Here is a 13,513-nt window from a genome sequence, read left to right on the forward strand (position 1 = left end):
GTGTGTACAGAAGCAACAATACATTGGATACGAGCACTCGGCACAATATATCATGTCATCGTTGTGAAGATTGCATATTGTGTATGCTCAAAATCGTGTGTTCTGGCATCAGCTGAAGTGAAATTGTATGGCTGTTTCGTTGTTTGTTATATCGTTCAGATGTGTACCCAGCTTTAAAGAGGGGATACAATTATCTTCAAGGTACCACAGGTTATCTTGCCAGGAACACCTTGCTTGTTTTTGCTTGCACCCCATAGAGGTTTTCCTCCTATAATGGCCTGATATGTGTGCATTTGTATACTCAGCTATGTTTGTCCAATATTGTATAGTAAAGTCTGTATATACAGTACATAGCATACCTCCGAACTGTTGTAGATCTGGGGAAAAAATAATAATTAACAACACAATGGCACTGCACCTCAAAGCAGCAAAGGTTGCTACCGAGTTACCAACTCGAAACAATGTGTACAATGTTTCTGTAATCATCTTAACAATAATGGTTTGAATATATTACTTACGTTTTCTATTAGTATAGTAGAGGTGAACTTTTTAGACCTCTGAATTAATATAATAGAAGGGAAGATCGCTACGAGCAATTATGAAAAATTCACTGATTGTAACACCTATATTGATGTAAACAGCAATCACTTACCACAGTGGTTGAATAACATCCCTAAGGGCCAATTACTAAAGGCTACGTCGAAATTGTTCCAATGATGATATGTATAAAGAACAAGCTGGGACTATGGTCAAAAAATTCAAACAAAGAGGCTATAAACAGTCTACATTAACATCAATTCTGGAAGAAGCGGAGCCTATGAACAGAAGAAATCTACTAAATCCAGAAAAAAAATTGAGAAAACTGATAACACAACAAATAACAACTCTATTTTTCAATTTTCCATAGTACACAATATAATAGACAATATAAAAAAAATTGAAAGCGCCATTAAAAACAATTGGAACATCCTCCTGAAAGATGAAATTTTGAGAAATATATTGCCCATAAATCCAGAATTCATATGTAGAATTCACAATAAAGAATACCATAGTATCTAGTGCTTTGCAGACAGAAAACATACGTTGTCTCCCTAGAAATAAAGGATTTTTTAGATGTGGTGACTGCAAAATGTGCAAGTCTTGCAAAAGTCCACAGACTAAAAATACAGAATTTACCACAAAAGAGAAGAAATTTACAGTGAAAGATTTTATCACGTCATACATGTTACGTTGTATATGCTATAGCGTGTACGTGTAACTTAGTTTATATAGAAAAAACTAAAAGATCTCTCAAAACCAGATTAGCAGAACATGGCCGAAATAATAATGGAAATGAAAATCATCCTTTCTCTTTACGTTTCAAAGAAAGACATAATAGTTCCATTAAGGGTATTAGCAAATTTTGTGGAATCGCTCATGTTAAAGATAACTGGCGAACCAGAGATAGAGACATTAGGCTAGCCAAGACTGACATGCGTTTCATTTACGACTTAAAAACATTAAGAACGCACCGTCTCAATCATGAGTACGGAATTAGATGGTTTTTATGATTTTATTATTTATTTATTTTCCCGAATCACATGTAATATTCAGCATTGGGTGTCAATTACATATATTTACACCCATAATCCAATAGCTACCTTTATTATTCTGAATTTTCTTAATATGTGTATATTTTATATATATTTTTTATGCCTAATTTACATAATTGTGGGACATCATTTTTTTTTTTTTGCTAATTACAAATTCTTTTATTTTTATAAGGTGTAGCAGCACTAGTTACATGATATAATCAGAGTGTTACATATTATCCCTAAATATAAACTATGCCCAAATGCTGTATCACGATAGAAAGATTCAGCATTGGTGTGTATAATACATATACACTATGGGCCGTATTCAGTTGCCGGCGAAAAGCAGCTCTCTGCGAAAAGTTCTCGCTGGTGATGTCATTTTGCCAGGCAAGAATTTTTCCCCGTATTCAATTCCAAAGACTTTTCGCCGGTGCGAAAAGTCTGCGTCTTGTAACCAGCAGGAAAGATTCGCCACTGAAAGGAGGCGGAAAAAAGTGCAGAATTGGGGGTTTGGGGTGCAAAGTTTCGGCAACACCCCTGCAGCCTTGGGACAGTCCCCCAAAGGTAAACTGGGTCAAAAAAAGTTGGAAAATACTTTAGAACACCCCAAAAAAGTACTTTAGTTTTGGGGGCAAAAAAGTTCATAGTTGGGGGACAAACTTAAAAACTAGCGAAATAGACTCCAGGGGGGTCCCCCCAAGTATGCCCCAGGTGTTATTTTGATAGCAGGTGCGTGCAGATGGTGCATTTTTTAAAACATTACTTTAGCAATTTTACACCATGCTTGCACCCATTCTCATGTACCCCAAATTTGCTGGGACTACTTATTTTTAGCAAAAAAAACAGCTAAATGCTATTCTTCACCACTTGTATAAAGACGCTAAATAGCAGCAACTGAGAACATTTAAGTGCCCCAAATACCTTCAGCAGGGATATTCGGGGGTATCCATAGTGATCCCCAATGTTAGTGCATCTTTTAGGGGGTGTCAGGCTGATTTCCCAAATTTGACAGCACTTTTTGCCTGTCTGAGTTTCGCCGGGACGCGTTTTAGCGTCCTTTGGAATTGAATAGGGCAAATAGCGGCGACAAGTGCAAAACTAGCGATGACGGCTGAAAGTACACTTTCAGGCAATTGAATACGGCCCTATGTTTAGGTTCATAATACCAGTAAAGACGCAGTTGCCCCTGTGCACCTTGGGACATGTAGTTTTTATGGAGTTAACAATACTGCTTCCCAGAATCTATGAAGGGGATTTTTAGAAATTCTGCATAATAGTGTGTAATTATCATGTCTAATTTTTAATAGTCCGATTGTCCCCATAACAAAGTGGATGACAATGAGACTTATATTGTCTTAAAAACGAATATTTTTCCCACATCATATCCTTTTTTAACCTTTTTTTCATTAAACTTTATTGCTGCTCAGCTGACAAACACAGTAGGACACGATGTCTGACTGTTCTGTATAAACCAGGGTGATGTGCAGGTCGCTAGGCATGATGGGTATGTCATGTGACAGTTCTGACATCATTCCTGTATAAAACTTTACTCAGCACAGACAGTGGGATAGCTACACACGAGCATGCTGGAAGAAATAGTGGTAAGCACACAGCGGTTTTCTTCAGGCATGTTTATAATGTATTGATATAGCCATTAGGAGTCTAGTAACTAAGCTGTGTTAGGAGGTAAGGTACCAGCCAATCAGCTTCTAACTGACACAAACACAGCCTGTGACATGGCAGTTAGGAGCTGATTGGCTGGTACCTTATCACTGTTCACTTTATCTCCTAACACAGATTAGTAAATAGACCCTTTTAGTCTGTAAAGTAATGCACATTCATTTTTACATTGTATATTAAGCTTGATAACTGTCACACTCTGAGAAGCTGTATGATTTTTATATATATATATGTAAGCATGAATTTTTGGGATACTATATTATCTAATACACAAAATGTATAATATATATATTATGGTTTTTATCTACTTTTGAAGATTGTAGCATATGTAACTTATGTGGACTGATATGAAATCTATGAAGGGTCAAATATATGTAATGTATATGGACTATTTTTTTAGACCTATCTATTTGAATGTATTTGTAGGAACTATAGAGGAGACACTTGTCTTGAGAAAGGTGTCACAGAGCGCTGAAACATGTTGAATAGTGTCTCATCACTTTGTCTCACCTACAGTATATCTGTGTAGCTTCCCTGCCATCTATTCTCCGTGTCGGCAGCGCTTGGGGGCGTGTCCGTAAGTGCTGGGCACGCCCCCAAGCATGACGAAAAGGGGATGCGTCTTATAGACACGCCCCCTTTTCAATGGCCACGCCCCCTTTTCGGGCACGCGCACGGAAGTGCCCTCTCTAGCTCCGGTGCCCTGCCTGCCGCTGGAGCTAGAGTGAACACTATTTATGAGGAAAGCGAGTTGAGCATTAGTCCATCTTGATGATAGGGCTTTCTAATTTTTAATTTTGGAATTTTTTATATTGTATATAATTTTTTCATACTATTTCAATAAACATCCCATTGTGTTGGTTATAGATGAAACTGGGTGACTCCCTTGTCTTAGTTTCTATGTTTGCACTTGTTGGCGAGCTCTATTCCAATGTGAGGAACCCACGCCATGTATAATCAAAGATACCTTTTATGTGCAAGTACCATGTTATCAGAAGTAAGCATACGTGTAAGAAATTCACTATATCACCTTTCCCCTCACTGATGGGTGAGATTTCATCAAGGGAGTAGGAGCTGAAGCTGGGAGTGGATCCCCGTTCACCTTTCTTCTTTTTGTGTTACACTACCTTGCGATGGAGTGTACCCAGGAAGTGACTGTATTACCCTATTGTACTTTTCTTATCCTTTTCATGTGTATGTGGATTACCTACATTGGAACATTTTGGACACGTGACATGAACCACTGAAGGAACAACTTTTAAGCGCAAGTGAGGTTGTTATAGATTTGGAATCGAAATGTGGAATGTAGCTGTGGCACGCTGGAGGAATGGGCGTGTCATAGAGGGCACGGTCATACCTATTGGATGCTGTAAAAAACATTTTACATCCACCTCCAGCGGAGGAACCTGCCCACGCTGTGTGGGGCCGATGAATACTTCCAAACCCCCCTGCAAGCGTCATGACTGTCCTGCCAACATCAGGACTGTTGTTAGGCATTACATAGAATATGAATATTTTGGGGAATAAAAAAATGAAACCCCCCCCCCCCCCCTCTCACAATTCTGAGCTTGCCATGTGCTTCTTTACCTATATATTTTTTTTTTTTTCTTGTACTACAGAATGGATGTACCAATGTCCTAAGTTGATCACGCAAGATAGATAATTCAGTAAGGTATCGTGTGGCTTAGTTTGGGGGTTTGTCCAGTGTACAATGCAGAGCCCAGTTTCTACTGGCTAGTGGTAGCTGCTTACAATCCTATTCTCTCCCCGTCAGGTCTGGTCTCCTAACTACCATTGAAGTATTTGTTCAACTGATCTTAGCTCCGTTTCCCGTACTGCATCGCACTCTGGCAGCCAGTCGGTGTTCAGTGAAGGACAACCTTAAACTCTATTTGCCAATAATAGAATATTCCTGTAGTCGGTAAACTTTGTCAGAGTTCAGTTAAAATGATAAAATGGAAATCAGCCAATAGGTTAGATGACCTGACAGGAGTGCTCTGATATTGGCAAAGATAGGTAGTCACCGTGGATTTGGCTGTGAGTTATGAGTAGCTCGTAGATTTTATTATAATGTTGAAAGGACTTTTTATTGAACAAAATGTAAAATGTATTTAATACAAGACAACTGTAAAGGGGGCCTATCCATTTAACGACATGGAAGTCTGAACGTCCAGCCTTTCATGTCGCTGAGGTGCGGGCACCGCACTGAAAGACTTTCACTGAACGCCGCAGGAGCCCAACCCAACCTCCCTATCTATTAACATACGTTGTCAGGTTGACCGGCATGTTCGATAGATAGATATGCACGTGCATCGCTGGTCCTTGCCGGCTATCCACTAGCGGACTTTCTGCACATTCCGAGCAAAACCTCCTGGTTGTGGTCGCATCGTGCAGAAAATCGGCAAATGGATAGGCCCCTTTAGACTTAGGGGGAGATGGCTCATGTCTTGGAGAGTGATAAAGTGGAGAAGTTGCAGAAAGCAACCAATCAGCTTCTAACTCACATTTATCTAGCACAGTCTTTGAAATGATTTAGAGGCTGATTGGTTACTTTGGGCAACTTCTCTATCTCTCTCTAAGACTTGATACATCTCCCCTTCAATGTTGTAACATAATTTTCTGCTTTCAATTTATATGTAAACCATATTTAATATTTGTGTAGCAATTTTTTTGGCCTTTGTGCATTGTTACTGGACTTGTTTTAGCAGAATTTATCAAGCTGATGATGTCTATAAAAAGTTGCTGTTGCCCATAGCAACAATATTCATATAGTAAACCCACCAAACTCTGCCGGTTGCTAGTGTACATAATCTTGTATCTGGATGCGGTCAATATCCCAACTGCGGGGAATCCGACTGCCAGAATCCCGAAAGGAAGTAGCAGGGTTAGGGGAGGATAGCATTAGGCACTAAGGGGTTAGGGTGCGGGGAGGGGGAGAGTTAGAACACTGAGCGTCAAGTGTCGGTGTTCTAATCCTGTTGGGATGCCGGCGTCAGGATTCTGACCGCAGGGATCCTGAACGCCGGCATCCTGTACCCACTCCCTTGTATTTGTATCCTTGGTTTTATAAATGTCCGAACTTTTTTTTTATTATTATATCTTGTACATAACCAATCCATTCTTATATTATGCATGCACTTTGTGTTAACATTCCTATACAGTGTTTTCCTCTCCACCATCAGGACACTGAAACACCCAGCAATTCTCATCTTGATCATGGCCTAGAACAAAAGGTAGCAGAAGACAGATGTGTCTCAAAAAGAAAGCGGAGTAAGGTCTTGAAGAAAAACCGTGGAATGAGCGTTAGAAAGAGAGCACAACACTACTGTCCTCAGAATGCAATAGGTGAGAATCATTGTGTTTGTAACACATGTAACAAGCAGCGCTGGCCGAGTAGATCTGTGAAGAAGCTTACATAACTAATAAAATGTATGCTATGTGACGGTATGCCATTAGAAATATGGATGGGTTTCCAGCTTCAGAGGGACATTTTACATCTTTTGAGCTGCCAGGTAGATAACAAGGGGCATATCTATAATGGGTGCATGGTTGGCTATCGACCATTGATGGTTAGCAACGATCAATGGTCTGATGGCAGTGTTGAATATTTTCATCATTAATGGGAGGCCACATCTGAGGCTGTTCCTGATAGTGTGTGTCGCCCCCGCTATGTACATGCATGACCTGTGCATAGGCAAACAAACCGTGGTTTCTGAAAGACCATCAACTGTAGATGGTCATGCCTAAATGGGTGCAGGGGATGCGGTGCACACGGGTCCCAGGGTCAAGGGAGTCCCAAGCTGCACTCCATGCACCCAGAACAAGGTTTGATCGGACTGACTGGCAGTATATTTCTGAATAAATCACAAAATATGCCACATACACAGAACTGTACTGTGGCAGTCATTGCTATCTTCTGCACATGCGCTGGTGCCATATTTCCAGCAGATGGGGCCCACAAGGAAACTTTCACATGGTCACCTCATTTGTTAGAACACGACTGTTGACAACACTGGTGTAAGGTAATACATTATTTGTTTACTTATAGTCCACTGACATGCCTGACTTAACTGTGATATTTATAGTGAGAGAGAGAGATGGCATTACTTTTGTTATTTGGTCCTCTTTTGCTCATGTGCTGTATATTTCTAGAAATGTTCTCTTGCATGCAATCCAACCATCTTGAATACATGTTGTGTTGTGGCTGTTGTATTATTTTTTTCTTCTTCAGGGTCCATAGGCTCTACAGGGAGACCTTGGGGTCTAGCTGGATCCCGGGCACCACGTAGTTAAAAGCTTTGCTCCCAGGATGCACTGGTCCATCCTCCCTATACCCCGTCCCCGAGCCAGAGGCACCTCAGTTGTAGTTGGTGCCCGGCCGAAGTCGGTCACTGTTTACGCAGGAGGGGCTGATTAGCAGCCCCAAAGCTGTTTTTTATTTTTTGATTTTAGTTTTTTGATAATCTTCAGAATGGGCAGCAGCAGACTGTCCATAGGACGTCTGCGCTGCCGCTCTGTCACCCCGCCGGCGATGCCAGTACAGATCTGGGGATCTCGGCGTGACCCTGGGCTCTGTTCTAGCCAGTCCCTGCAGGACATCCCGGACTGCTGCTGGACGTACGGGGACAGGTAAGAACGGATAACAGCTTGCGGTGATCCGCGCATTAGCAGTCCAAACCTCCGGTCTCTGGGGAAAGACTGGAGATGCTGGCTGTGGAGGCAGGCACATAATACCCTGCGCTCCACTAGACCACCAGGGACTTGTAGTTGGTGGGGGAGCCAGCGTCCCAGGGTTAATTGCCGGCCAGGGGAGGCAGCCTTCCCTGTTTAGCGGCTCCTCCCCTCAGCTTAGCGGAAAGGCGCGCTGAGGTCTGGCTTTGCTGAGCTGAGCGATTTCCTCCTGCGGCCATGCCCCTTCTGAGGTCTTAGGCGATGCAACATCCATAGAAAATACCTACCAATCTCTCAGGACAGCGTTTGGTCCAGTCCCCCTGTGTACCTCTCCCTTTGGTTAGTGTATACAGCATTATAGCCTTCCCGGACACTGAATCTGGGCAGTTGAATTTAGTGCCAATTTGCAGTATGTGATATATATCTGCATTGTCTTTTTTCTGATATGTCAGTTTACATCTAGGTGAGTAAGGAGGATTTAACTCAGGATGGATTGTGTGAGGTGCTATCGGTTGCCTGGCCCCTCAAACCCCCCCCAACAAGGGGACAGGCTCTCCCTTGGGTGGTTTTTTTTTCTCAGGTCCTGGCCTCTATTGTGGGTCACCTGGCGGTCCCAGCTATTTTACCCCATATGGGGTAACAGCAACAAACCATCCTGCGCTCTCAGGGTATCTCGCATTGTCTGCAGTCTACTCCTGTACCACAGTCTCTCTCCCTACCAGGGGTTACCGCAGCATATGCAATCCCCTTCGGTACCACAACGGTCTGTCATTCCCTTCCAGAGACTAACGCAAGCTGTACAACCACCCTTGGTTATCTAGTTCAGAGTTTGGCAGCTTCATCTACGGCCTTTCACACCATGTTGCGGATTGAAGGACCTAAGAAGGCATCTAAACGCCCTGTATTGTCATCCCAGTCTACACAAATATCAGACACAGACGTGTCATTGGATGATGAGGAAGTGGCTGATGCGTCTGATTCCCCTTCACAGGAGGTGGAGCCTAAATCAAATATTAATATTCCAGCTTTGGTGTGGGGCGGTCCGATCCATACTAGATCTAGAGGATGACGTTCCTGTCCCTAAATCCAAATTCCCTAAGTTTAAACCGGTTAAGGTGACTTCAGCAGTTTTTCCTCTGACCAGCTGGTAGACCATATGGCGGAGGCTTGGCAAGCACCTGATAAGAAGTATCAGCCGCACAATTATTATTATTACCAGTTATTTATATAGCGCACACTTGTTCCGCAGCACTTTACAGAGAATAGTTGGCCATTCACATCTGTCCTTGCCCCATTGGAGCTTACAATCTATGGGCCTGATTCAGACCCACTCGCGAGCTGCTGTCCGCTCGCAAGTGGGTCGATGTTCTGCACTGAGCATGCGCACGACAGAGGGAGCTCCGTCGTGCGCATGCGCCAGACGCGACGAGCGAAGGAAAGTCCTTCGCTCGTTGTGTCCGATCAAAGGGGGCGTGCTGTCAATGTTGATTGACAGCACGCCCCCTTTGGTAGGCGTGCCTCCCTGACGGGGGCGTTTCCACGGGAAACTAGTGCGTTTCCACGGGAAACTAGTGATGTCAGTGGGAGTGATTTTGGCTCTGATAGAGCCAAAATCACTCCGGAGCTTGCGTTTGAAAACCTCAACCGCAGGCTCCGGCTCGCAATTTCGATGGTCTCGACCATCGCGGCCATCAAAATGCACGCTCGTATAGCCTGTGGGTGGTGACCCACAGCTATACGAGCGTCCAGAAGGACGCTCAATTTTCATGGAGGCCGGCCCTCATTCAGAGCGTGCGCTCTGCTCAGAGCGTACGGCTCTGAATGAGGGCCTATGTTCCTTATCACATGTGCGCACACAAATACTAGGGTTAATATTTTTTGTTGGGAGCCAATTAACCTATCAGTATGTTTTTGGAATGTGGGAGGAAACCCACGCAAGCACAGGGAGAATATACAAACTCCACACAGTCAGGGCCGTGGTGGGAATCCAACCTACAACCTCAGTGCTTTGAGGCAGTAATGCTAACCATTACACCGTCTGTGCTGCTCAAAAGCATTTGGCCTCATGTTATCCATTCCTTGAGGGGCACTGTAATAAGTGGGAATCTCCTCCTGCGGTGGATTCTCATGTTACTCGCTTAATAAAAAGTGCCACACTACCCAGGCCTTCCATTTCTTCCTTGGAGGATTCCACGGATAGGAAGGTGGAGACGTGCCTGAAATCTATTTACTCTCTCTCAGGAGCAGTTGCCTGTCCGTCCATGGCTATCTCGTGGGTGGCTAAGGCAATAGAAGGTTGGGCAAATGCCCTGGAGGACACTTTACCTTAGGAGGCTCCTGAAACTTGGGGGTCTTTGGTGGGCCACATTAGAGCTGAAGTTGCTTAAATTGGTGAGGCTTCTTTGGATGTCAGTCTGCTGACCTCTAGATCCGCGGCTGTGTCTGCTCGCTGCTCCCTGTGGCTACGCTCCTGGAGGGCGGACGCTGATTCTAAAAAGGGCCGTCAGCATCTGCACCTTCCAAGGCTATAACTTCTTCCTTTCTGCCCTTTCGTCCGCAAGGAAAACCCAAAGGACAGTCTTTCCCTAGACAATCAGTGACCAAATTTACCACCAGGTCTAAGAAACAGGCCTGGAACGCAAGATGCCCTGCTTCCAAGTCTGAGGATAAACCCTGATGGGACAGGCCTCCCTCTGGGGGATCCAGAGTGGGAGGCCGACTTCAGTTTACCCACTGCTGGTGTCAAACCAGAAAAGATGGGTGGGTAAAAAGTGGTCTCTCAGGGGTACGCTCTCTCATTTTGGCAAAGACCTCCCCACCAATTTTTGTACACAAGCCCTCCTTCCGACAAGAACAAGGCCTTGCAGATCCAGGAAGCCATAGAGTCCTTGCTGAAAACAGGGGTATTTGTGCCAGTTCCACTAGCTTAACGTGGTACTGGTTATTTTTCTACTCTTTCTGGTTCAGAAGCCGAATGGGTCTCATCGGCCTATCCTCAACCTCAAATCTCTGAACAAGTTTCTCAGAGTGCCCAAGTTCAGGATGGAAACTTTACGCTCCATCATACTGGCTATGGAACCTGGGGATTACATGGTATCCCCGGACATTCAGGATGCTTACCTGCATATCCCCATAATGTCCTCTCTCCAGTGTTATCTAAGATTTGCTATTCTACGCCAACACTTCCAGTTTCGAGCACTGCCCTTTGGCCTGTCCGCGGCTCCAAGGGTCTTTACGAAAGTTATGGCTGTCATGGCAGGATGACCTCCTCTTGCTGGCGTGTTCTCCATAGGTGCTTCAACACCGCCTACAAGTGCATGGGTGACTAATCAATTTGAAAAAGTCCTCCCTAATTCCCTCACAAAGGATGGTTCATTTTGGAGCCTTTCTGGATTCTCACCAGCAGAATCTTCCTAACTCCAGAAAGATTTCCTCGCTGCAACTGCGATTCCTCCGCAGTCGGGTGTCAGTACACTCTGTGATGCAGGCTATAGGGTCCATGGTGTCCACATTTGACATGGTGGAATATGCTCTGCTTCATTCAAGGTCCCTGCAGGGGCTGATCCTCTCCAAATGGAACGGCTTAGCCCACCGGATCAAGGCTCAGACTATGGTGCTCTCTCCGGGGGTGTGAGTGGCTGGGGTGCAGTGTCTGGTCCGCACTCATTTCAGGGCCGTTGGACGGCAGTCGAAGCATCCCTGCCCATCAACATATTAAAACTTCGGGCCATGTACAGGGCACTCAAGATGGCAGGTCATTCTTCACGGAAAATCCGTGCAGGTTCAGTCCAACAACGCCACCACAGTGGCTTACATCAACCATCAGGGAGGCACTTGAAGTCGTGCAGCAATGACAGAAGTGTCACGCATTCTGACGTGTTCATTCCAGGAGTTCTCAATTCGGAAGCGGACTTCCTCAGCCATCACAATGTACATCCAGGGGAATGGTCTCTTCACCAAGAGGTGTTTCAACTCCTAGTGGACAAATGGTACCTCCTGACACAATCGCAGTTACCAGTGTACGGGTCCAGAACAAGAGATGCCAAAGCAAGCTTGGTGAATGCTCTGTCAGTCCAGTTTGTGTACCTCTTTCCTCCAATATCCTTGCTTCCTCGGGATCTTCAGAAGATCAAGCAAGACTGAGGCACAGTCCTGCTGGTGGCTCCAGCCCAGCCCTGTCCAGGTGAAATATCGCAAAGGGAAGACTACTGGAGAGTGCCCCCAATTCTGACACCCTCCTGGCAGAAGCAATAGCCACGAGACAGTCTTAGATGTTAACCTCTTGAGATCCACCGAATCTAGTGGTTCAAATCGAGGACCCGAAGAACTACCGCCAAATCCCAAGGAGCCGCTGGGTGAACAAAGGGAGAATCCTTTGACCCTTAGGAGGGATGTCTCAAGAGCCACGCCGTCAAAGATAGACAATCCATGTCTGGGTAAAGGCAAGCACCCTGAGATAACAGGCTACGTTGAGGTAGCAGGAACGGAGTGTCGATGGAAAGACTCAGAAGTTCTGAGTACCAATGACATCTGGGCCAAGCTGGAGCCACCAGCAGGACCGTGCTTTTCTCCTGCTTGAACTTCCGAAGAACCGGAGGAAATACTGTAGGTACACAAACTGGAAGGTCCATTTTACTGACAGAGCGTTCACCAAGCTTGCTTTGGCATCTCTTGTTCTGGACCCGTACACTGGTAACTTGCGATTGTGTCAGGAGGTACCATTTGTCCACTAGAAGTTGAAACACCTCTTGGTGAAGAGACCACTCCCCTGGATGCACATCATGACGGCTGAGAAAGTCTGCTTCCCAATTGGGAACTACCACGATGAACACAGCTGAAATTGCTGGGAGGCGACCCTCCGCCCAAGTCAGAATGCGGGACACTTCTGCCATTGCTGCCCAAATTCGAGTGCCTCCTTGATGGTTGATGTAAGCCACCGTGGTGGTGTTGTTGGACTGAACCTGCACAGGCTTTCCTTGAAGGTGATGAGCCATCTTGAGGGCCTTGTACACAGCCCGAAGTTCCAATATGTTGATTGGAAGGATTGTCTCGACTGCAGTTCAACGGACCTGAAAGGAGTGGGGACCCGTCATTGCGCCCTGGTCCCGAAGACTGGCGTCTGTTGTCGGGAGAATCCAGTCCGAGATCCAAAAGGGGCGACCCTTGGTGAGATGAGCTGTTTGCAGCCCCCAAGATAGAGACAGACGCACCTCCGGAGAAAGTACCAGCTTCTGAGTCCTGATCCGGTGGGGTAATACGTTCCAAAGGGAGAGGATCAGCCCCTGCAGGTGCCTTGAATGGAACTGAGCATATACCGCCATGTCGAATGTGGACACCATGGACCCCAGAACCTGCATTGCTGAGTGTACTGACACCCGGTGACTGAGGCAACTACGCACTCACTGTTGTAGTGAGGAGATCTTTTCTGGAGTTAGAAAGATTCTCTGCTGATGAGAATCCAGAAGGGCTAACAAATGAACCATCCTCTGCGAGGGCATTAGGGAGGACTTTTTCCAAATGATCATCCATCCATGTGCCTGAAGACAAGCGATCGTCAGGTGCAGGTGTTGTTGAAGCACTTCCAGAGA

The 13,513-nt window shown here is 45.2% G+C and overlaps 1 protein-coding gene across 1 annotated transcript in view; it reads left to right on the plus strand.

Annotated features, from left to right (window-relative positions):
• The first annotated feature begins 3,095 nt into the window (after nucleotides 1-3,095).
• The window catches only part of LOC148508417 (uncharacterized), a 28,130-nt gene continuing 17,712 nt past the window's right edge, over nucleotides 3,096-13,513 (plus strand). The window contains exons 1-2 of the mRNA XM_088444530.1: nucleotides 3,096-3,175; nucleotides 6,437-6,599. Of these exons, the coding sequence (XP_088300656.1) occupies nucleotides 3,158-3,175; nucleotides 6,437-6,599 (181 nt within the window). The 5' untranslated portion in view covers nucleotides 3,096-3,157. The remainder of the gene's footprint in view (nucleotides 3,176-6,436; nucleotides 6,600-13,513) is intronic.

Source organism: Taudactylus pleione, unplaced genomic scaffold (genome assembly GCF_031769625.1).
Source record: "Taudactylus pleione unplaced genomic scaffold, aTauple2 ptg000366l, whole genome shotgun sequence".
Classification (NCBI taxonomy): domain Eukaryota; kingdom Metazoa; phylum Chordata; class Amphibia; order Anura; family Myobatrachidae; genus Taudactylus; species Taudactylus pleione.